The sequence below is a fragment of the Falco peregrinus genome, chromosome 6 (assembly GCF_023634155.1).
Source record: "Falco peregrinus isolate bFalPer1 chromosome 6, bFalPer1.pri, whole genome shotgun sequence".
Classification (NCBI taxonomy): Eukaryota; Metazoa; Chordata; class Aves; order Falconiformes; family Falconidae; genus Falco; species Falco peregrinus.
Genome location: NC_073726.1, coordinates 58951962 through 58974240, shown reverse-complemented (window position 1 = coordinate 58974240; position 22279 = coordinate 58951962). Strand labels below are relative to the sequence as shown.

Sequence of the window (22279 nt, the reverse complement as noted above, 5' to 3'; positions counted from 1 at the left end):
CATCTCACACCCCCACCAGGGATGCCCAAGGACAGTCTGCTGCCTGGGTGGCTGCAGAGCCAGCGATACCAGAACAGGTACACCAGCACCAGAGAGTGCAAGGGAGGGCCTGCCACCTCCCCTTCAATGTTCATGGCTCAGCATCACCGCTGAGTTTATATCCCACCCAGTTCCTTGGCCCCTGCAGCAGGGCTGAACTCAGCAACTCATCCCATGTGGCTCGTGCTGCCCAAAATGATGCTTCCTTTTCTCCTTCCCCAGGCAAGGAAGGGAGGTGTCCTTGCCCTTTGTGGAGAACACCAGACAGTGGCACAGGCGCAGCAGCAAAATGGCACCTCCAGCTCCTTCCCCACCACCAGCACCACTGGGTATAGCTGTACATCTCCCCTGCACCACCTTCACCTGGCCCTCTGGCTGCCAACAAGGCCAATGAAGCCAAGTGGGCAGTCTGGGGCCATGATACAGAACATGCTGAGGGTAGCTGAGCAAGTCCTGCACAGAGAAGGCTTTCCTCAGGGACAGGGATATCAGAGACCGTTACAAGGTATAAGAGCACCTCCCAAGACAAGGACCAGCACAGACGGGAAATCATGGGGTGAGCACCAGAGATTGCTGCATGCTTTTGCTGGTTCAGTTGGCTACAGGGTGGATGACCATGAAGGTCCCTTCATGCTACCTCTAGGCCACTTTACAGAGCAGCTGGGGCGTACAGAGAGGTAGACAGCCCAGGAGGTGGAAGACACCCACACCCCAGCTTCCCTATGCAGCAAGCATGGGTGCAACAGGATGGTAGTGCTCTACATAAGATGTTGAAATCAGAGCGCCTCCTCAGGGAGCTGCAAGCTGTGGGCATCCAATCTCAGCATACCAAAAAAAATAAAAATATAAAGTAATAAGATGGGGACTCATGGGAAATGCTGGAGGAGACATGGCTCCATGTGGCAAAAGCCCCCCCCCCCCCCCCATCAGATCATGGGACCTCAGAAAAGGGGGTCAGGGCAGTGGTCATCCAGGTCCTTCTGTTCCACACTCCCACCATGTGTGCAGACACAGACACTTTCCAGGCACACAGGGAAGACCTCCCTGCAGGGCTAAAACTGCGTGCTCCATTTCCCCAGACCTCACACGCACACTTTTACCCATGCCGCATCCCCAGGTACAACTTTTTTCTTTTGTAAGGAAGAAACCACTGAATCCACTTCTTCCCATGTATTTCTCTGAGTCTCCAAGACTCCTAAAGCAAGAACATCTCAAGAGCATCTCCCATATCCCTTTGGAGGGTCTCTGCAGGTTTTATATTTAGAACCCTTTGAATAGCAATGCTTTCTTACACTGATTTGTGGCGGGGGGGGGGGAAAGTTATTCACCTTCAGGCCCTACATCTGCAGGGAAGCAAAGCTGGTACAACTGATCCGCTGCCTCTGCACTAAATACTGGGATTGTTCCTATGGCTAGCCGCTGCTCCTGAACCAGAAATTAACCTCTCCAGGTGCTTCAGCCACACACCAGCAGCCCCAGGCAGCTGTAAAGGCAGCTTCCATGGCTCCCAGGCATCCTGCAGCACCTCCCAGCCCTGGTCTAGATCATCTGGGGGACAGGGAACGCAGGCAGTGGAACCTTAGTGATGTCCCCAAAAGACATGCAAACATGATTCAAAGCTACCTTGTACAGAGCACGGTGCCAGGAGGCAGAACAGGTCAGACCCAACCACACACAAAGCAGAAGATGCCCAGTGCTGAAGGTGAGCACAGCCTGCTTCTTGCACTCTGAGACACCTCTTTTTTCTGGGATGCCAGGGATGCAGGGGGCGTTCAGTGCCCAATCCTGCCTCAGGCTGAGGCTGGCTGACTCATCACTGGGGGACAGGGAGTGTGTGGATGGGACAGAGACCCCATGCTGCTGCAGCTCTGCTGGGGCAGAGGGGCAGTGCAGAAAGGGCTGGCAGCTTTCCAGGGGAACACACACACCACCTTGCCAACCCTCTCCCTAGAGGGAGAAATTTTGCTTTTGGTGACTCATTACAGGGGCTTGCACAAGGCTGTTACAGCTGGTAATTGGTGCCCAGGCTGGCTAATTGCATTCTGCCAATTACCTAACCTGTGACTCATTCCTCCAAGCAGGCAGTGACCCCCCCAGAGGTACAAAGAAGGTGAGCTGGGGTCTACAGGGCAGTGGAGGGTCATTTACATATGCCTTGGAGCCCTCTGCCCTGCTTCTCACCCGTGTCCAGAACGAGTTGAGGCTGGATTTTGAAAGCCTTAGGGGAGACAAGAGGGATAAAGACAGGGCCTGGAAGAAGCCTGGGAGCAGGCGAGGCAGTGCTGCCTGCTGCTCAGAGCTCAGCAGTGCCAACCTGCCTCCCAGCAACCTTCTTCTGCCTTCCTTCCCCTCCAGCTGACAACACCAACGGCCCAGGGAGGTGCTGGAGGATAGCTGTCTACTTGAGAGGGACTAGCAAGCACCAAGCTGGGAGCAGAGCCTGACTACCCAAAACAAGGAGGCCTGCTCTTAACCACCCCCAGCCTAGGCCATAGGGTTGGGGATGGTTCCCAGTGCCAGTAGTGGCAGAAGTTGTCAGGCCCCAAATCAGAGTGCCACACAGAGTGTTTTCCCTGGATACTCAAGTGCTACTTTTTTTCCCTGCAAAGATGCAAACTCTAACCTCCAAATCTATGTAAGGATGGATAGAAGCTGGCTTTGGGACTTTTCTCATCAGCTCAACAAGAGTCTCATTTTGTTTGCCTGCAGGGCAAGCACCTTCCCAGGGGGCTGTCTGTGCCTGGATGCTCAGGCTGCATCCCCTGGAGTGCGTGTCATTTGGGAGCTTTCATCTGGAGCCATGTGTTACACCAGTTCCCTCTTCCTTGGGAGGAGAGCTGCATCGCTCCAGGGCAGAGCTGGGACTTTGCTCTACATTTTAGTGACTGCAGGTTAAAATCTTTTCATTTTCTTTCCTTCCTACCTTCACTCTTGTCCTCATGAAAGACACAGGCAACTGGTTTAGAGCCTGAAATAACACCTCACAGGGGACCCATGAAGATCAGCAAGCTAATCTTTACTCAGAGCTTCAAAAGTGCATGGCACTAGCAGTGCCTTAATCGCAGGGGCGAGGAGGACACAGAGATGACTTGATTGGTGCTGGTTGCCCATCTCCCACTGACCCCAGGATCAGTGGGCTCAGCCCTGTCTGGCCTCAAGCCCCATGGAGCCTCCCAGGGCCACAGACTCCATTTTCCCCTTGCATGCCCCAAGAAAGACCACCTACCACCACCTCTCCAAGTGTGGGTGTCCTGGCACCCCTTCCCTAGAGCAGGGCTGATAATGGCAATTGGTTAGGAGTCAGGACTGTGCTAGGGTAGGGAAGCAGGGCTGCTGCTACGCTAACCCTCCCCCTTCCTTCTGTCAGAACCTGAACCCACACCCAGCCTCATGTCAGGGTGAGAACAGCCCCCATCGGAGGAGCACTGACCCCACTCTGCTGGCAGCATGGCTGACCTCAGTCTCACAGTTGTCCCCCAGGAGGATAAGGTAGCTGGCTTGTCACTTCACAATAACCAGGGCACGGAGGGATGTGAAGCTCTAGGGACCTCAGCCAGACACATCAAGTGAGCTTTTCCCTGGCTTTTCTAAAGCAACCTGGCCAACATCAGCACTGGGGAGAGACAAGGGGCTGAAGAAGGGGAGGAGTAGAAAGGCGAGGGGGCTTGGTCACAGGCACACTCAGCCTATCCTCTCCCCACACCTACTGCTGCTCTCCCAACAGCAAAACCAGTGCTCCCTCCTTCCCCTGGAGGACTGGGCAGCTGGGTCTCAGCTAAAGGAGAAAAATACCCCATTGTCATTACCTGAACCTTCTCAGTAACACAAAAGCCCATAGCCTGCCATTCCCATTATGAATGGTATTTAATTCTCCTTTATATGTTGTTTGCCAATAAAAGGCACCATTAATAATTTACAAGCAATAAAGAGTACAGCTCCTGTAAAACGAGGATTTGTTGCAAGCTTAGTGTCACTCCAGCCACGCCAGGTGTCAGCACATAAGCCGTGCTCCCTGCGCTGTGGGGCTGGAGGTGAGGTAGATGGGAAGAGGGCACCCGGAGCACACAGTGCCACAGGGCAGGGCAGATGAAGGTGATGGGATAAGGGCTCCAAATGTGTGAGAGATATGCTCCTACAGAGCCCAATCCCACACAGTTCCCCTACATTCCCCATCTGGCAATCTGACCACATACCAGAGACAAAGGCAGCTCAAGGTGATGGGGAACAGCCCATGATGGTGGTTTCCACCATGTCACTGGAAGAAGTCTCTCCAATAAAACACAGAAAGCTCAGACAGGGGAGGCAGCATGTGTTACTCCCCAGCTCTTGGTGGCCTCAAGAGGACCAGAAACACTACTCCTGGGGGCCTTTGTTGCTGGCATACCCTTGGGGAGGAAGAACACGCTATCTGGAGGAGCTTGGGAAGGCAGGAACCTCCAAGAACCGCTCTTGGGGACAGTAGCTGGCAGTGCCTGCTGCTATCCCAGTTCAGTCATCACCCTCCTCAATCCACAGCGGGCGAGTTTGCTCCTGGAAGATGCATCCCCGAACCACCTTGGGCAGCTCCTCAGTGTGGCTCCAGGCGTGGGGCTCCACACGGGCCCAGGAACACGGCAGAGTGTGGAGAGCCTGCTCTGCACCACGGCACACCTTCAGCACCTCTGAATCCCGCTGGCCTGCCTTCCCCAGCAAGCTCCTGAGGAAAACACAAGGATGAGAGTTACACTTGGTATAGAGAGATGAGGTAGCAAAACCACCCAGGAACTCCCTCACATGTACACAACGTCAGTTCTCCTGCCCTTTTTCCCCTCACATCAGCCAACCCAAACACACACACAGCAAGTGCTCTCATCCTGATCCTTGTCTCTCCCTCTGAACAGTGACAAGGGCCTCTCACTCCTCTCGCGATACCCATCAGCCAGGCCATTCCGTCTTTTCTTACCTGAGTCCTCTAACATTCTTCTCAGTGACCTCGACATGGATAACAATAGGGTATATTTCACTTTTAATTAGATCCCTCACACTCTGAACTCCCAGCTCTAGCAGGCAGTGTTTATTCTGGAAGGGAAATTGAATAGATTTACTGGTTTAAATGGAGAAAAAATAACCCCAGCCCCTGACAGTTACATTAAATCAAACCCCATACTGTGCAATATCATTGCTTTTCCAATAGTAATTCCATTAAATGTGGGATTTACGGGAAGTGCCAAGAGGGAAGGAGGGAACTAAAGAACAGGGTCACCCGCTCCATCACCAACCCAAGAGCCCACCAGACCCCTCACTCAGCTACAGCCCATCTTCATATCCTCTTTGTCGTCGCTGTCACCAACAGCTCCACATTTATCTGTCTGCTCTGAGCAAAGCTGTTGCTGCTTTGGCGAAGACGAGGAACGTGAGAGCAGGGAGGTCATTTCTGCATATGGCATTTTCCACCACCTCCACTAAGAATCCTCAGTTGCCATTTCTTTCACCTGAGCTCCACAAAGACTCAGGGAAAAAGTCTGTACCTGCTGCCTCACAACCTCACAGCACCTGAACCTAAAACACCCTCCAAACTACACAGTCCCCAAGCAAGCAGCTGCTTCTCTATCACCACCCCACCCTTCCTCTTCTCCTGTTCAGCTGTCCCTTCCTCTCCTCCAATCTGAATGGGGTGCCCCATCCTGGCCCTCTCTCTCCACACCAAACAGCTCAGCACCTTCTCCATTGCCTCCCGGATCATGTGGATTCGCCTGCTCTCCCTCTGGCCCTGGGGCGCAGTTCTAGACACAGGGTGCTCCTGATCAGGGGTTGCGCTGGGTTCCCCTTCTGCCAGCTTCTCTGTGAACCAAGAGGAGATATGAAAAAGGAGATGTCAGCCCCTTCTTCCTCTTGCACATATTTTCCACCACAGATCCCGCACATTTACTGCTGCGCTGATGTTTATGAAGTTCAGCGTTTACGGATTCTGGAGAGTGAGTCTAATTATACAACATTACACGTTGGCATGGATCTCCTGCAGCTTTCTGCATACAGAACAAGCAAGATATCACAGCTGAAGACACCTTGCAGGGCAAGAGCAGCACTTGTGTTGCTGTACTGGAGCAGCCTAAGCCAGCTCACAGCCATTATACCCCCTTCCCCATTGCCACATTGTCCCTCCCCACTCTGTAACAGACTATGGCATAAAAATAATTGCTTTATTTTTCCAGGTAGATTTTCTGCAGGGTTTGTGAGCTACATGGGGTCATAGATGGCTCCAGTGAGCAGGCAGAGCTGGGGAAGCAAGAGGAGTGTGCATCTTGGCGGGAGGAAGATGGGGGCCAAGTTGAACCTCCTTTTGTTGGGGGCAGCCTGAGCCACCTCCCCCTGCTCAGAGGCAGAAGGACAGCACCCAACAGCCAAGCCAATGCCAGGCAGGACAGCAACAGAGAGGTGATGCTGAGACAGAGAACCGAGGGCAGAGCTGGCAGGACAGTGAAGTCCATTGTGGACAAAACAACAATCGCCAGGTGCCCCTGGTAACTCCTAAAAGAAGATGCTACGATACACACACACACAGAGACCTCACTTGAGACCCACAGGCTCCGCAGCCCCGTGTGGCTGGCTTAAGCAGATGCCAGGCTTTACCAGACTGTGGGCAGATGTCTAGGGCTGTTGACCGTGCTGCCCTAGACAGCTGCCCACAGTGCCACTGAAACCTAAGCAGGGAACCTAATAAGGCTATTAGAAGCTGCTCATCCCTAAGATAGAAATAATTTATTTAGGAGAAGACTCTTCCAAGCCCCAGGCTGCTGGGCATCCTCTGCCTGGTGGCATAGGTCCTTCCCAGGTAAAGCTGGATTCTGCAGAGCCATCTGTTTCCTTTGGGGCCACTGGCTCCTGTGGGAGATCAGCCGACTTACACTAACTGCACTGGCTGGGGAGTTCTCCAAAGGAAAATACAGGCAGCGAAGAAAACAAACAGCTCGGGGATCCCAGATCACCTTCCTTCCCTTGCAACAGGCAAAACTGACAGGGGAGACCAGAGTTTTTGCCCTCAGTGTAAATTCCCAGCCACAGTAATGGCTTCGAAGCGTGTCCCCGTGCAATGTGAGGGGGACCCTGCAGAGGGCTCAGTAGGACAGGATATATGGCCAAGCCACTCATAAGAAGCCCAGCGGCCAAGTTTCAGAGCTATACTTTCTCTCCAGCAGACCAGAGATTTTTCACTACCTCCATCACCACTTCCCCCAAAAAATATACCGACTCATTTTTCAGTCCTGCAGTTGGCAAAGGGAGAACTCTAAACACAAGGAAAGGAGAGAGATGGCGAAGGGAGGAGGAAGGAGGAAAGAAGCTGTCCTTTGTGAAAATTCCCTATGGGAGAAAAGCCCTTTCCGCAGCAGCCTCTGCAGTGGCGTGTCAGCCTCACACTGCTGGCAGAAGGAAGGGGACAGCAGCACTAAGGCTGGATCCTCCCGTTCCTGGGGAGGAAGAGCTGGTATGAAGTCAACCTGCAGATGGTACCTCAGCCAGGGGCTTCACCTCTGGGAAGTCACCCAGAGCAGCAAGGCAATGCCACGAACACCCACTCAAGGGAAGAGGGAGGATCCCCATTCCCCCGGAGACCAGAAGGATTCCCTGTGGTCCAAAGGGATGAGACAGTTAAAAACAGGAGGGAACATTCTGCAGACACTCAGCCCAAGAAGGTGACCTATCAATAGATATTGTCTGGGAAGACAGAGACCTCCGCACTTAGCCACTGAAGAGGCACCTCATGTGCTTTCCAAGAGTCCCATGAGACTACATCTCATACTTCCAAGACTAAGAGCATCTGTTCCCTGCATTGGGCTGACCAAGGCCTCCACAGAAGTTACCTCTTTGAGCAATATCTTAGCTTCTCACTGTATGCCTAAGAAGTGGCAGGAAATAAAAGGGGAAAGCAGACCTCAGAAGCAGGAGGCTTGTGCACTTCACTTCTCCCAAAACAGAACGTGCCGACCACTCATTGCTGCCTACCTGCTGGGCACACGTGGAAGTCCAGGCGAGAAGTGGGCAAGTCCAGCAGGTTTCTGATGAGCCGTGGTGCAAGACAGTTAGGTGACAGCACCACAGGACGGGGTGTCTTGACCACCACAGGGCGCACCAAGCTGTAAGGCTTCAGGTTCACATCTGGGTCTAGAAGACAGGAACGAAGAGAAAGCCAAAGGTGACAACACAGACCAGCCTGTCACCAGCCCATGGACTATCCCATTCTCCCTGTACCACCCCCTCATCCTGACTCATGGAGGCACCTGCCAACCATCCTATGTCCCAGGAGAGATCCTACCCTGGTTACAACACTCATTCATGGGCAGATACCTTGGCTGTAACTACACCTCACCCATTTCCCGGAACTTCCTCAAGTTATGCACCAGTTTATTCTCCACAAAAAGTTAGGTGACCCCAAGAACCACAGAAGCAATGGAAAGCCCCAGAAAACCAGGGAAAAGGAAGAGGGACTTTAAATATGCACAGGCTTCCCAAAATCCCATTAGCAGAGTTATAAGAGGTATTGTGGGCAGAGACACTGAGGCATCCCAGATGGCAGTGTCCCTTCAGTGCCCACAAGGGACAACTGGGTGTCCAAGGGTGATGGGGCAGGTGCAGGGGTAACAGCTCACCTGAGCAGGGGTCCAGCCACAGCTGCTGAGGGGGCTGTTCTGGGCTCCTCTGCGGTTTGGATTTCACTAGGCGCAGTTGGTCCAAGGCTCGTTTCTTTAGCTGAGCAGAAAGTGAGGGCAATAAGGCTGAGAGCATAGACCAACACACACACACAGAGCTGGCTGCAGAGCACCCACTGGGGCAAAGGGGATGGAGCACACACGTAGAAAGTATGGGACCAGGTTTGCCCCCCGTCAGGTGCAGTCTGGGAGGTGGGGAGGGGGTAGGAAAGCAACCAGAGAGCAGTAACACTGCCTGGGCTACAAGCCCCTGCTCTGCTTGCTAACCCAGCTGCCACCTCTGTACGAGCTGGTTTACCAACAGAGTGGGGCAGATTGCATGCTGAGGTGGTGGGGTGGCCACAGGTGCACACACAGAGCTCTCATTGCTAGGTTCTTCGGCTTACATTAGTTCTGTGGCCCTTCTGCTGCCCAGGCATCTGGCCCTTCTCCTGGATCTTCAAAAGCTGGTGAGCCCTGAAAAGACAGAGAGCTTGCACTCAAGCAGCTCTAGAGCCCCCAGAGACTGTAACCTGCTGTGACCTCTTCACCAACGCCCACAGACCTACTGAAGCATACAATCATAGAATCATTTAGGTTGGAAAAGACCTTTAAGATCTTTTGAGTCCAACCATAAACCTAGCACTGCCAAGTCCACTACTAAACCATGTCCCTAAGCACCACATCTACATGTCTTTTAAATACCTCCAGGGATGGTGATGCAACCATTTCCCTGGGCAGCCTGTTCCAGTGCTTGACAACTCTGTTGGTGAAGAAATTTTTCCTAATAGCCAATCTAAACCTCCCCTGGCACAACTTGAGGCCATTTCTTCTTGTCCTACCACTTGTCACCTGGGAGAAGAGACCAACACTCACCTCGCTACATCCTTTCAGGTAGCTGTAGGATGCGGTAAGGTCACCCCTCAGCCTCATCTTCTCCAGACGTATCAAAGCCCTCAATCAACCTCCCATCCTCTCAAGGCACCCAAACACTACTACACTGGTCCCCCACACAAGCCGTGGGTAGCCCACACTATCAAGAGGCCAGTCTGCACCCCTCGGGACTCCTAGGGGATGCTCACCACAGATAAATGGGACAGGTACCCCAGGTACCCCCTGGCTTCCTCCTCACCCTGGTTACCTGCTATAGTTGGGCACTGTCCCCTTGTCCAGGTCCCGCATGGTCAAGGGATCAACACGGGAGCAGTACCACTCCAGCCGCCCTCTGTGCATAGTGTCCATGACATGGAGGATCTCCCGACATTTCACACACAGTGCATAAGGGTCTGACAGCTCCAGGAGGGACAGGTTGGTGCGTACATAAAAAGAGTCTCCAGAAAACTTCTTTCCTTCTTCCAGAGCTTCCTGCAGAGGCTGGTATCCTGGAGCAGGAGAGATAGGTCACCACAGGTGGGAACGCAGGAAGCAACCATCGCTGATAAGATAGCCAAGTCCCCAGCACAGCTGTGATGCTACAGATTGGGGTGGGGTTGCAGAGGAGGCCAACAGACAGAAGGTCTGTACCTCCATCCTGTAATTCAGAGGATGCACAAGTCGCACCAGACAGGGAAAGCTACCGGAGCTACGGCCGGCCAACCCCTGTGTCAGACATGATGGCCTAGGACCAAACAGGAGAGGAGAGAGATAACTGAGATTTACGTCCAGGGCTGGGCAGAGGGTCTGGAAATGGAGGCAGAGAGCTCAGGCTCAAAGATGACCCAGCCACCAGGGCCTTACCTTCCAGGTCCAGCTGAAAGACGAGGCTAGAGGGCTCATCCCAATGCAGCAGGCTCAGGTAGGCAACCTCCCGTGTGCAGTTCTCCAAGGAAAGCACCTCTTCCTTCAGTGACGGCACCCTCAGCTAGCAAGGATCCAATACTGTTAGACTTAAAGGCTGGAAAAGCAGGCTCCCCACTCAGCTCCCTCACCCAGCAGGGTTAAACAAGAGATGTTACAGAGCAAGGCAGGTCCAGGGAAAGCTCTACCTGAGGACAAGGGATCCTCAGTCTGCCTCTGGGTCCCCCCTCTGCCTCTGAAACACCTGCTGCTAGCCACCACCCAGTCTGCTGTGAAAGCAAATGTGTGCGCATGAATGCGTGTGGGAGTGGGGGCAGGAGAGCTGATTTATTTTCAGTTACAGGTGGGATATTAATTCAAGTAGTGTAGCTGTATTTCAAGTGGTGTCATTCTTGCCAAAACAAATGCCCTTCCCTCCATCCAGGAGCTTTCTTCAGAGCAATTATTCTCTATAGCTCAGGAGGGTCACAAAGGCCTTAGAAATTTTGCCTCAGAATTGATTGCTTTGCAACAGGCATGTGCAGGATGCAAACTGCCCTGAAATACTACAAGGTGACAGACAACCCTAAGGACACAGCCATACTGCTGTCTTAATTGCACGACTCCTTTTTGTTTCTCCCCTCCCCACAGCTGAAGAAAGTGTTTCAGAAGGTCTCAGCATTTTTACATGCATAGGTACGCTCAAGTGCCATGAGACCTGGATGGGTGTTTGTGCTGCTTAAAGCTCTAGGCAGGGAGCAGTCCTGGGAAACAAGAGAAATGGAGCTGGCCTTCAAGCTGGGTAGAGGTCAGCTTGCACTGGGGATCACTCCACACTCCTTGCATCATTCCAGGTGCCTTGCAAACCCACGAAGTGAGCCCATTCCCAGACTCACCTCAATGAGCCGGCACCCTTCCCTGAGTCCTGCTTCCTCAACCCGTGAGCCTGGTTTGACCCACTGCACATAAATCCCTGTTCTGTTCCCTCCAAGGATGGATATGTCTGCTCCGAGGCTCTTCTGGGGTGAGGGGTTGCTGGAGTGACCCATGCTAGCGAGCTGCACCACCAGTGACCTGGCAAAGAGAAATGCTAAGTCCAGCAACTGAAGTTTGCTGCTTTTTGTAAGAACCGGTTCCCCATGCCTTGTGTCCAGCTACAGGGTGTTTATTGTACCAAGCGTTGTGGTACAGAGCTTGTGATTCACAGCCATCACCAGGGCGCACACGGAGCTCACAAACCCCCAACAGCCTCTTCCATCACACCAGCCCCTTCCATCCCACCAGCCCTAACACTGAAGCCAAGCTGGGCTCCCACAGTCCTGTCCCTGCCTAGACAGATGTGTGCCCAGCCCAGGGCAACATCTCCACCCCTGCCATGACAAATGGGACAGCACAAAACATTGGAAGTCCTGCTAGGAAGCAAGAACTATAGCATCTTCATTTCTCTCCTCTCCCACTAGCGAGAAAAAGCCTGCAAGGGGGGAGGCAGAAAGGAAGGATGTCTCTCCCAAACATGGTCCCCGCATAACCACAAAACATCCCCCCAGGCAGCTGGCTCGGTGTGCCTAGCTCAGAGAGCAACAGTAACCTCCTGGTGACCTCCTCACGGCTGGGAAGCGTGGACAAGCAGATCTCTGACTTCACCCTGGCATAGGTACTGCTGGAAGAAGAGAAGGCCCCAAGCGAGGTGCTGGCAAAACCACTGCCTAGGGAAGAGAGCAAGAGGGAGCACATCACCTCTCCGAGTACTACAGGGAGCTCATGTTATTGGGGTGGCAAGGGTCTGTCAACCCTTCCTGGGCATCTTCTAGCATCTGACTAGGAAATCGAGGCTTCAGGGAGGCTTTGAACAGTCACCCTCCTGGACAGTTTCCCATGCCTCCTGAGAACAAGCAAATCTTCACTCCATCAGCATTTCAGACAGAAGGTGGCAGCAGCCAGGACCACCCAGATGTGCCCAGACATCAGCCACCAGCACTAACCACAGGACCTGCCAGCACCAGGAGCTCCACTCCAGATTTACAACCCGTCACCCAGGTAGCAGCAGATGAAGGGAATATCCAGTAACAACCCAAGGCAAAAGCATTTCTCTATTCTGTTACCTGCTCCCCCAGCTTCACATCAAATTATCTGTCAATGCCGCTCTCCATGAATTAAACAGAGCTGATGTGAATAGCTGCCTGCTCTGCAGAAGAAAACCCAGCTTTTCCAGCTGCTGTGCCTGGTAAGGCACATGGGGATGCATGGGTCCATAGCACCCTGCTACAGATACAGAGCCCTCAGAGTGAGCTGCACAAACCAAAAGTATGAGGGAGGGTCAGTTGTCCAACCCCTCCCTGCACAACCACCACTTCTTTTTAGCTACACCCTTTGGGGAAAGCCCCCACCCTGGTACCTGTTGCATCTTCCATGCTGCTGAAGGAGCCACAGGACAAGCTACAAAGGAGACAAAATGGGATCTGTGAGGCAAGAGCTTTTCCAAAGCCTGTTTGCATCCCATTCTCAATCCCATCCCCACAACCTTCCCCCACCCCACAGAAGCCCCCCGCTCAGCCAGCACACAGCTGCTAGCCAGCCCTCCCACTCTCAGCCCCCACTCCAGGTTCGCCCCTCCCCTTCCAGCCTGTTCTCCCTGGGCCCCAAAAGCCCCACAAAGGAGACGGACTGGAGCAGCCCCCAGCAATCACCTTTTGTAGGGCATGCACCTATCTTCCCGCTGCCGACGAAGGATGGAGCCAATGCAAGGGGGGAAGGGGAAGGTGGAAAGGCGGTTGATATCCTTCTCATTGTCGGGAGTCACCTCCTTGGGCAGTGAAAGAGAGATGTCTGCTAACACCAACACCCAGCACCACCTCTCCCCTCCCTTCAGATCAGGTCACAAAGAGCTCCTCAGGTATCACATGACTCTTCAGGGACCATCCATATCCCTCCAAACACCCAGGGGCACCTTGTTTTCCCAAGGAGAGACCACAGAGGGAGCTGCATGACACTGCATCCCCATCTTTTTGCAATGTATAAGCTGTAGGAGTAGGAACAGATGAAGAGAATACCCAGCTTTGTCCTTCTATCTCCCTTTTAGCCACCACACACCTGTGGAACTGCCCATCTTAGGGTGCTTTAGGATGAGTTCAAAGAGTCAAAGGAAAGAACCTGGCTCCCGTAAAAAGAATACAATGCTGCTACAGGATTCAAAAGAGCCAGGATTTCTCCCCCAGCGTGCGTAGATTAAACAGCTTTTTGGGTAGGATAACATTTTACATAAGGCTGTTGATTTCTAGGGTGTCATATGGGCTGCAGAGAGTTTCACTTCCCCCTCTTTCCTACCCAGCTGAGTGCTGCATACATACTGCAGCAGTGCGGCGCTGGCCAGTTTGTCAGAGACTGAAAGAACAAAGCTTTGCACCTGGGATCTGCCCCACCTTACACACAGCCCCATGCCCCGTCTTCCACAAAGTCATAGCCCCACAACAAACCCACTCAGATGCCTCTGTGCCCTTCCTGAGCAGCATGGGTCCCCACTGCCCTCAGCTGAGGGTCAGCCTCTCATGGTCAAGTGCTCACCATGCTCTGAATGGCCGAATCCCCTGGGAATGGGATAACAGAAACCCCCAGCGGATCCACAAGTCCAGTTGTAAAGCTGGTAGAGTTGTCTACAAGGCTCCAGGTGCTGCTGAGGTTGGAGCAGAGGGAGTAGGAAGAGCTGCACATCTGGGAGAGAAGGGACTCCATCACCCCACTGCGCCCCCCAGAAATCAGTCCTGACCCTTCTGCCTTCTCTGGTCCCCCTTCTTTCTAGCCACCCTCACCTTGCTCAGACTGCGGCTGCCTTGGCACCGCTGCAGCTGTGCCTCCAGAGTGCTGTTCAGCCCTTCTGCCTGGCTTAGCTTGCTTAGGAGCTCATCCCGCTCCTCCTCCAGGGCCCGCACGCGTTTGCGGTACTGGTCCTTCTCAATCAGGCTCTGGGAGTATTGTAGCTGCACCCCATCACGGCTCTGGATTGCCTGCAAGAAGCCAGGCTGAGAGTGAGAAAAAGCAAAGAACTGCACTACTAATCCCCATCTCACACCTTTGCATGGATGGAGAAGATCCACTGGGGAAGGACGGGGTATCCAGAGCAGAGACAAATGCCGTGGTCCAGCTGGGAGGTGGAGAGCTGTAGGGAGAGCAATTTACCTGGTCCCGCTCTTTTTCGATCTCCTCCAGCTGCAGCAGCACTGTGTTCATACGATGCTTGTAGAGATCACAGTCCTTCTGCAATGTCCGGTATTTCAGCTGCAAATCTTCCACCTCCTGGAGGTACTGGCAACAGCAAGCAGCAAGCATTAGCCCTCCTAGAAGTGACTGCTGTGGCTTCCCAGTCCCCTCCCTCCCCTCTCTTCCAGGCCCTTCTCGGTGTGCAGGGGCAGTGATGGGGGTGGTGATGAATGCTCTACCTTATCCCTCAGCTCCTCGGCCCACAGCAGCTCATTCTGCAGGGAGCTGAGTTTCTGGCAGAGATCCTGCCGGTCATCTTGGGCTTCCTTCCAGTCGTGCTCCAGAATGTCCAGCAGGATCTGCTCAGAGCCTGGCACTGGGCCCTCGCCGGGCGTCTAGAGAGTGAGGGTACTGTCACTGCACCACAAGCACTGAGGGAGCACCAGACCAGGACAATGACAAGCAGACTGGCGCAACTGTCATCATCCTCCTACGTTAATCTAATGCACACTCCAAGGCACAAAGTCACACTTGTAAGCACATCCAAGAGTCACAGAGCTGGAAACAAGGGCCCATCGCTACCTCAACCCAGAAGCAACGGCAGTCACCACAGCCAAGAAATATGCTCAGAGGAAGGGACAGGCCAAGCAGGACAGTGATTTCACCCACCTTTCCAGTGCTCACATCACCAGCACTGGGGCTGCCCCAGGGAAGGAGGCAACCTGGAGCCTTCCCTGCCCCGCCAGGTACCTGCAACATGCCCTGCAGCTCCTGTAGCGATGCCGTGAGTCGCTGGTTCTCAGCCCACAGCTCAGACACGGTGTCGGGGTGGCCCCGCTCCTCTGCCTCTCGCTGGGGCGGCACAGACACCTGTTTCCGCAGCAGGCTGCACTCTTCCTCTAGGCTGGTCACTTTGCATTTCAGCTGATCCACCTGCAACCCAGGGAAGAAACATAGTCTTGACACACATAGCTCTGCACCTCTGCCTTAGCAGGAGAGTGAAGCAGAGGATGCGGGGCAGAAAAAGGGTCTGGAGGTAAGGAAAGCCAGGGCTGGGCAACTGGGCAAAGGAGTATCCTGCTGTTGGGCCAAGGTTAGCACAGCTGCGCACAAAAGCTTTTCCCTGCAGGGCAAAGGAGGAAGATGCACTTGCATAAGCAAAGTCAGTCTCAGGATCCTCTCTTGGTGCAACCACTTTCTTGGTGCCTAGGGGCATCCCCAGTGCAGCTGGCCTTGACCGTGGGTGGACCAGGGACCTCTGGTGTGCTGCCAAGGCCAGCAGCTGTATCTTAAAGGCTTCCCAGCTCCTAGAACAGCTGAAAACCAAATCTGCAGTAGAAAAATCCACTGGAGGCTATTCAGTGTGGGGAGACCACCTCTGGCCTGGGAAGTGTTTAAGGCTCAAGCTGCTGGAGGCTGCATGGTACCACAAATGCATCGTCACACCCTGGCCTGCTCTCACACTCCTCCACCGACATGTCACTAGAAACAGAGGAGGTCAGTTACTTTTAGGAGTAAAGGAGGTCCTCACAGAACTGTGACAACTGGTGAGTCTGATCAGAGAACCCAAGTTTCACAGCCAGGTAAGGCTTTGAGAGCAAAGAGGGCAGGGGAAACCTAACAAAGCCACTGAGCACTAAGCAGCACTGCCACAATTGCCAAGGAGAGATTCTGGAACAGGATTACTTCTGTAAATCTGCCCAAAAGACCTAGAATGACTTTCAGAGACCAGACACTTCTGGACCCTGGAGTCAGGAGGGGGTCTGGTGGCCCACCCTGCTTCCAGGGTGATTTCTTTACCCCATAGTCACCCACAAGCAATTCACTTCCCTGCTCAGAGGAGGCCCAGGGGAGCTGGCATTGGCAGGAATACCAGATAGAAGGCAGGGGAGGATCCCAGCACCGGCAGAGCAGAATGAGGAATGAAATGTAACTGTGGGGCTCTGTGAGAGGTCCAGACCAAGACTGGTAGGGGAAATGCCAGGAGACAGCTGAGCACTGAGGAAATTGGGTTATTAATAGGTTCAAAGTAGGGCTGTCCATGCCCAGGCAGGAAATGGGTGTGAGTTTGCTGGAGGTGAGAGCTTGGCAGCTGGCATGCAGCATCACGAATTCCTTCAGGTATGCAGGGCATGAATCTCCCAAACGTCATGAGGGAGACAAGGAGGTGGTGGGGAGCGGCAGGGGGAGGTGAAGTCTGGGCCAAAACACTCCTACGAGCAGCAAGGCACGCTGGGCAGCTCCAGGCAGCATGCCCATGCCCAGTGCCTCATGTGCAGGTGCCTGCACAGCCACCATCCTCACTAGAAAAACACAAGCCCTTTCCCAGGGAAGAAGTAAATACAAACTCAGATTTGACAGAATCAGCTGACTGCTGTGTGCCTGCACTACCCGGACACACTGCAAGCGCCTGCCAGCGGAGCAGGCAGCACAGGGCAGCAGGAACATGCAGGAGCAGACAGGGCATCTCACAGTACCAAAAGCCAGGCTGAGAGTTGAGAGATGCTGAGGAAGGCATCGCCCTGACAGCTCCTCTGAGGAGTCCGTTTTGTCTCCTCTAGGTGCTGTATCTGCAGCTGCCCTAGGGCAGTGGAGAGCCTCCTGTGTTGCCCTGCAGGGCACATTCCCCCTCAAGAGCAGGGGCACATGCCCCAACATATGTCCTGCCTGCCATCAGCTCCTTCACTCTCACAGGCCACCATGTGCAGACATTCGTGCGCATCCCTCTCAGTCGTCAGACCCCCACCACCTCCTGCGGCCAACCCTCATGTTCCCCAAAGCCATACCGCCAGCTGCAGGTCCCTGCTTCGCAGCACGGCCATGTTCTTCTCCTCACAGAGCTGTGCATAGCGCATGGCCATCATGTAGTTCTCATCCTTCAGCCTCAGCAGCTCCACACTGTTGGAGTCCCACTCCTCTCTCAGCCGCTGGCAACGCTCCTGCACCTTCAGGAGTTCCTTGAGCTGCTGCTCCAGCCGGGCCTGCTCTTGCTCCAATGCCTGGTTTTTCAACTGGAGCTGGTGTTCCTTCAGCAGGTGCTCTTTCCGCTGAGCCCTCACCTTCTTCACCTCCATGATCAGGAACTGAGTTAGTCCCTCAGGGCCTTCCTCATCTGGGGGGAGACAAAGGAGAATCTGGTCCTGGCTGCTGAGACAGGGGTAACTGCCAAATACCAGCCTGCAGATATGCTCAATGCTCTGTTTTCCACCAAGGGGTGCCAAGCTCTCCTGAGGGTTGTAGCCCTTCTTGTCACAGGTTTACAGCACAACAGTCCATCACACACGTACACCTGGCCCCCTCCCTAGCAGATCCAGGGCACAGAGCTGTCAGGGTTCCTCACACACTGGTAGCATGAACCAGGTTTTTATGCATGCACATGCAGAGATTTCTGACCCTTCCCATGCAAGCAGCAGCTGAAGAGAAGACGGAGCACCTGCCCCTACCCAGGATCATAGAGCAGCGCTGGGCTGCCTCCCTCCCCGTTAGCCGCGTGTAGTGCTCTGGGTAGTAAAACTCTAAGGATTCCAGGAAGGCTTCATAGCCTCGCTTTCCACGGCGCCGGAGGATGTCCATCAGGTAACCTGGAAGAAGGGACAAAGAGCTAGGATTAATTCCTTGCAAACCAGAAAGAAAACAGCATAGCCCAGCTTCATAATATGAAGTAGCATCTCCACCAGTTTTACTTCCATCCACAAGAATGGGAATGGCTACAGGAGGGAATGGGGTGGGAATACTGCCTTCATCTATGTGCACGCAGGGGGAAGCCCACAGAGGGTGAGAGGGAGGTCTGGCTGCAGAACAGCTCAGAGAGCAGCAAAGCCGAGGTAGCAATGCAGTGGGAGACACCAGGAGGCCACATAAACACGTGCTGGGTAGCATCCACTGCACATCAAAACCAGGCTGTCCCCACAAACCAGGCCCATCTAAGTGCAAATTTGTGCTTTCTCCCACCTGTCTGGTTGCTTTTGCAAGGGAATCGGCATGAATTCAGGACCTCCTCCTCATCCTGCTCATCTATCACACGACACTGGCGCAGGTATGGAGTAAGCTTCGCCGGGTTCAGGGAGCGGGTCAGCTGATGTCGTGCACTCTCAATCTTCTCCCAGATGGTGTCTTCTTCCTCCTCCTGCTCCAAGAGGCTGCAGGCTTGGAGAGGGGCATTCTCCAGGGCTGGGAGGATAAAAGGATAGAGAAAGTCTGAGGAATGATGGAGAAGCACAGGATAAAAGGCATGAGGAGGCATGGGAGAACATGAGTCAAGGTATGATCCTGCAAATGATTCATCAGTCTTGCAAACAGGACTCAGATACATCAGAAGCCATTTTACATACAAATTGGTTCAGCAGGATCTTCAGTGTCCACTTAGGGCCTTAGATACACAGAAGACAAGCGGTGCATAAGGGAGTTAGGAACATATACTGTAGGAAGTCCAGGGAAGATGTTATCTTCATCCCTGAAGCATTTTTAAATCCCCCCAAACATCGCACATCTTCCTTTTTTCCCCTCCTTGCAAACTGGAAACTCTCAAGACCAAGAGTTTTCAGAACCTGGGACGTGTGCTGCCTCATACTAGGGCTGGAAAGGTGGCTTTCCCTGGTGATTCACTTGACTGTGCACACCCCAAGCGTTGGTGACCAAACATGTTCTTGAGGGCACCGTTGCATGGAGCAGTTGGCTACAGGTGAAACCAAACGGGAATTGCAGAAGCCTACCTTCAATGTATCTTCCACACATCAGTGTGGAGCCCTGGAAATATGTAGCAACAAGGGAATCCATCTATCAACCAAATAAAGCAAGAGGGAACACCTGAAGTCAATGGACCGAAAACCCTTAGAGCAGTAGCGAACTTGCTCCATTACATCCTACGAGCTGTGATGGAGCAGGTTATGTGCAAGGAGCTCTCTTTCCAGCTATGTATCAACTCAACCAGCATTACCTATTTTCACTTGAGAAATACAATCTGCTTCAGAGGCTAGCACAAATCCTTTTGGCTGGCAAGGCAGAGCACAGCAAAGATCTTCTGAGACCATGAAGCCATCTCTCCCCGCCAGTGTGCACCATTACCTACCGCTCTGGTGCTGGCATCAAGCGCAGCTTTCCTTACCCCAGCCACAAACATCCCCAGGGGCAGTGCAGCGGTTCATGAAGGAAACCTCCCACCTTTTTTTTTTTTTTTTTTTGGGGGGGGTGCGTTTTTTTTCTTTCTTTCTTGGGGTGAGAATGATATTACACTATTTCAGACAGCCACCTAGCACAGCAAGGAGGATGGCTGAGAAAGCTGTGCATAAATTAATCCTCCAAGTAGAAATACAAGAGGCTCAGGATCTGCTGGATGAAGTGTAACGGGAAAAGAGAATTGTTGAATCCACAAAAGATAATCAAGTGTCTGATTTCCAGCGCCAAAGGACTTAGGAGCCTAAATACCAACACAGATCTGGATTGTCCTAGGTTGAATAAAGAAAACAAACTTTGTTTCTTGCAGAAGCTGATCTCTCTCATTTGGGACAAGCTCGCTTGCCACAGGGACATACGTATGCAGGAGGAGGACGCAACAGCAGGTCACACAAGCTGCGTTGTTTTGAGCTCCGCTCCTCTGCGGCGGACTTTGGATTTTAAATCGAAGTTACTTCGCCAAGAAACCCACGCCAGCTGTCCAAGCAGCGACCAGCCCCTCGGCTCGGCGGAGAGGGAGACGGCGGAAGGGCCTGGGAGCCGAGCCGGCACACCCCGCCGCCCGGCGCGCCCCGCCCGCCGCCCGGGGCGCCCCCCTCAGCCGCCCGGCGACCCCTCCAGGCCGGGGCCGGGGGGGCAGCGCTTCCCGCTCCGGCCAGCCCGACGGCGCGCCGAGGGGAATGGCGAGCCGGAGCCAGCCCTGCGGAGGTGGCTAGGAAAGTGCAGAAGAGGAGCGAACAGCCCACCACCCCCGGAGCCTGTGCCAAACCCACGCTCCCGGCCGCCCTGGGGCGACGCAACTGGCCCCGTGGGAGAGGGGCCACAGGGGGCTGCGCCGCCCCCGCGGGCCGCGGGGAGAAGCGCCCGTTACCCGCTCCCGAGGGGGGCTCGCCCCTTACCCGCCATCGCCGCCGGGCGGGCCGCGCCCCGCTCCGCTCCGCGCCGCCGTCCCGCCGCCCCGGCAGGTGTGTCTGAAGCGCTCTCCCCACCCCGCCGCACCTTCCCTCCCCCGTCCCTCCTCCAGCCGGCTGGGAGGGAACCGGCAGCCCCCGGGCGATGGAGAGCCCAGCCCAGCCCAGCCCGCCCCCGGCGGCACTCACCGGCGGGGCGAGGGCGGTCCCTGCCCCGGCCTCGCCCGGTTTCTGAGACCCTGCGGGTGCTCCTCACCTGGGCGAGCCGCGGAAGGGCTTTTCTCTGCGCGTGTCCCGTATTTCTCTCCCCCACCTCCAGCCCCGGGACGGAGCTGCTCTCCGGAAGGATGTGGCTGGCCACCGGCTTCTTCCGAAACGCGCCCGGCTTCCCCTGGCGGCGGGCCGGCGGGGGCAGGGGGTGCCCGGCCGGGCCTCCCACCGCAGCGCTGCCGAGGCGGGCGGTCTCCCCTGGCAGAGCACAGGCTCCCCAACTCTGCCTGCAGAGAAGAGGCGCATAAGGAGTTTTTTTGGTTCAAGGGCTCCAGAAATTGCAGCCTAGCCACCCCAGATGTAAGGCTGGTTCTGGATGGGGGGGGGGTGGGGGGTGGTGTCAAATAAGGACAGAAAATGAGGGTGGTGGAAAGAAGCCCGATCCAGGCCGAGAAAAGGTCCCACAGACTTAATTTCTCTTCCGCACCCCTGCCCCCTCCTTAGTAGTGTCTGGGTGGAGCTGGGTTGGAGTCACCCTCCGGGCAGCGTGACTGAGTGGTACCCCAGGGCATGCGGGGGCTTGCACCAGCCTGACCGGGCACTGAGTCCCCCACAGGCACTGAGTCCCCCACGCCAGGAGCAGATGCCAGGAAGCCTTCCTCCACCCACCCCGATCCAAGTGGCCACAGCAATCCCAGGAGTGGATCTGTGTGTCCACACAGCATCTGAAAGGGTCTGCATATGGTAAACCCCACCCCTGCCAGGTAACCAATTGCCCAAATCCGTGCTTACCACTGGGACTAGGAGGGTTCTAAGAGAGATGGAGTTGGACACTGTGATTCAGTTCCAACATCATATGCCTCCTCCTCCAAGGCTCAGGTGTTTTTCATTTTCTCTAGCAATCCCATTCCACTGTCACTTCATCACGCTCAACCATGTCAAGCCTCAGACCTCAGCAGCCAGGACAGGCGGCACAGGCTCCATTCAAGAGATTCCCAATGCAATATCAAGCTCATAAGAAATGGGAGTTCACCTGATTCCCCCCAGCCGCAGGGTCAGCCCACAGGGTAGCACAAAGTAGTGTTGTGCATCCTTCCAGGGCTCTGGACACAACATGAAGGAGCCCTGTATTGCTCCTGCCCCTGCCAACGTGTTCCCAAAAGGGAGATGCCCTCAGCACCCCATAACTGCAGCTTCTAGACTCACCTCTGCATGGAAACCTTCCCTCCTCTCTCAGATAAGTGAAGGAACCAAAGCGGGAGGAGTATGAAACAATCTGGGGCCCTGAAATCATACTGGGGCCCCTGTCCTAAA

The 22279-nt window shown here is 54.4% G+C and overlaps 1 protein-coding gene across 1 annotated transcript; it reads right to left on the bottom strand.

Moving 5' to 3' along the window:
- Window positions 1–3884: 3884 nt before the first annotated feature.
- Window positions 3885–20826, bottom strand: CARD10 (caspase recruitment domain family member 10). The gene is made up of 21 exons (XM_055809303.1): window positions 20744–20826; window positions 18624–18842; window positions 18116–18253; window positions 17459–17784; window positions 15423–15605; window positions 14912–15067; window positions 14652–14777; window positions 14285–14479; window positions 14040–14186; window positions 13166–13281; window positions 12874–12914; window positions 12067–12184; window positions 11375–11552; window positions 10440–10563; window positions 9844–10084; window positions 9110–9179; window positions 8664–8763; window positions 8020–8178; window positions 5738–5859; window positions 4982–5097; window positions 3885–4735 (listed from the first exon to the last, which is right to left on the bottom strand). Exons 1-21 carry the CDS (start codon window positions 20748–20750, stop codon window positions 4528–4530), a joined length of 3090 nt encoding a protein of 1029 aa, XP_055665278.1. The 5' UTR covers window positions 20751–20826; the 3' UTR covers window positions 3885–4527.
- Between the last annotated feature and the right edge of the window lie 1453 nt (window positions 20827–22279).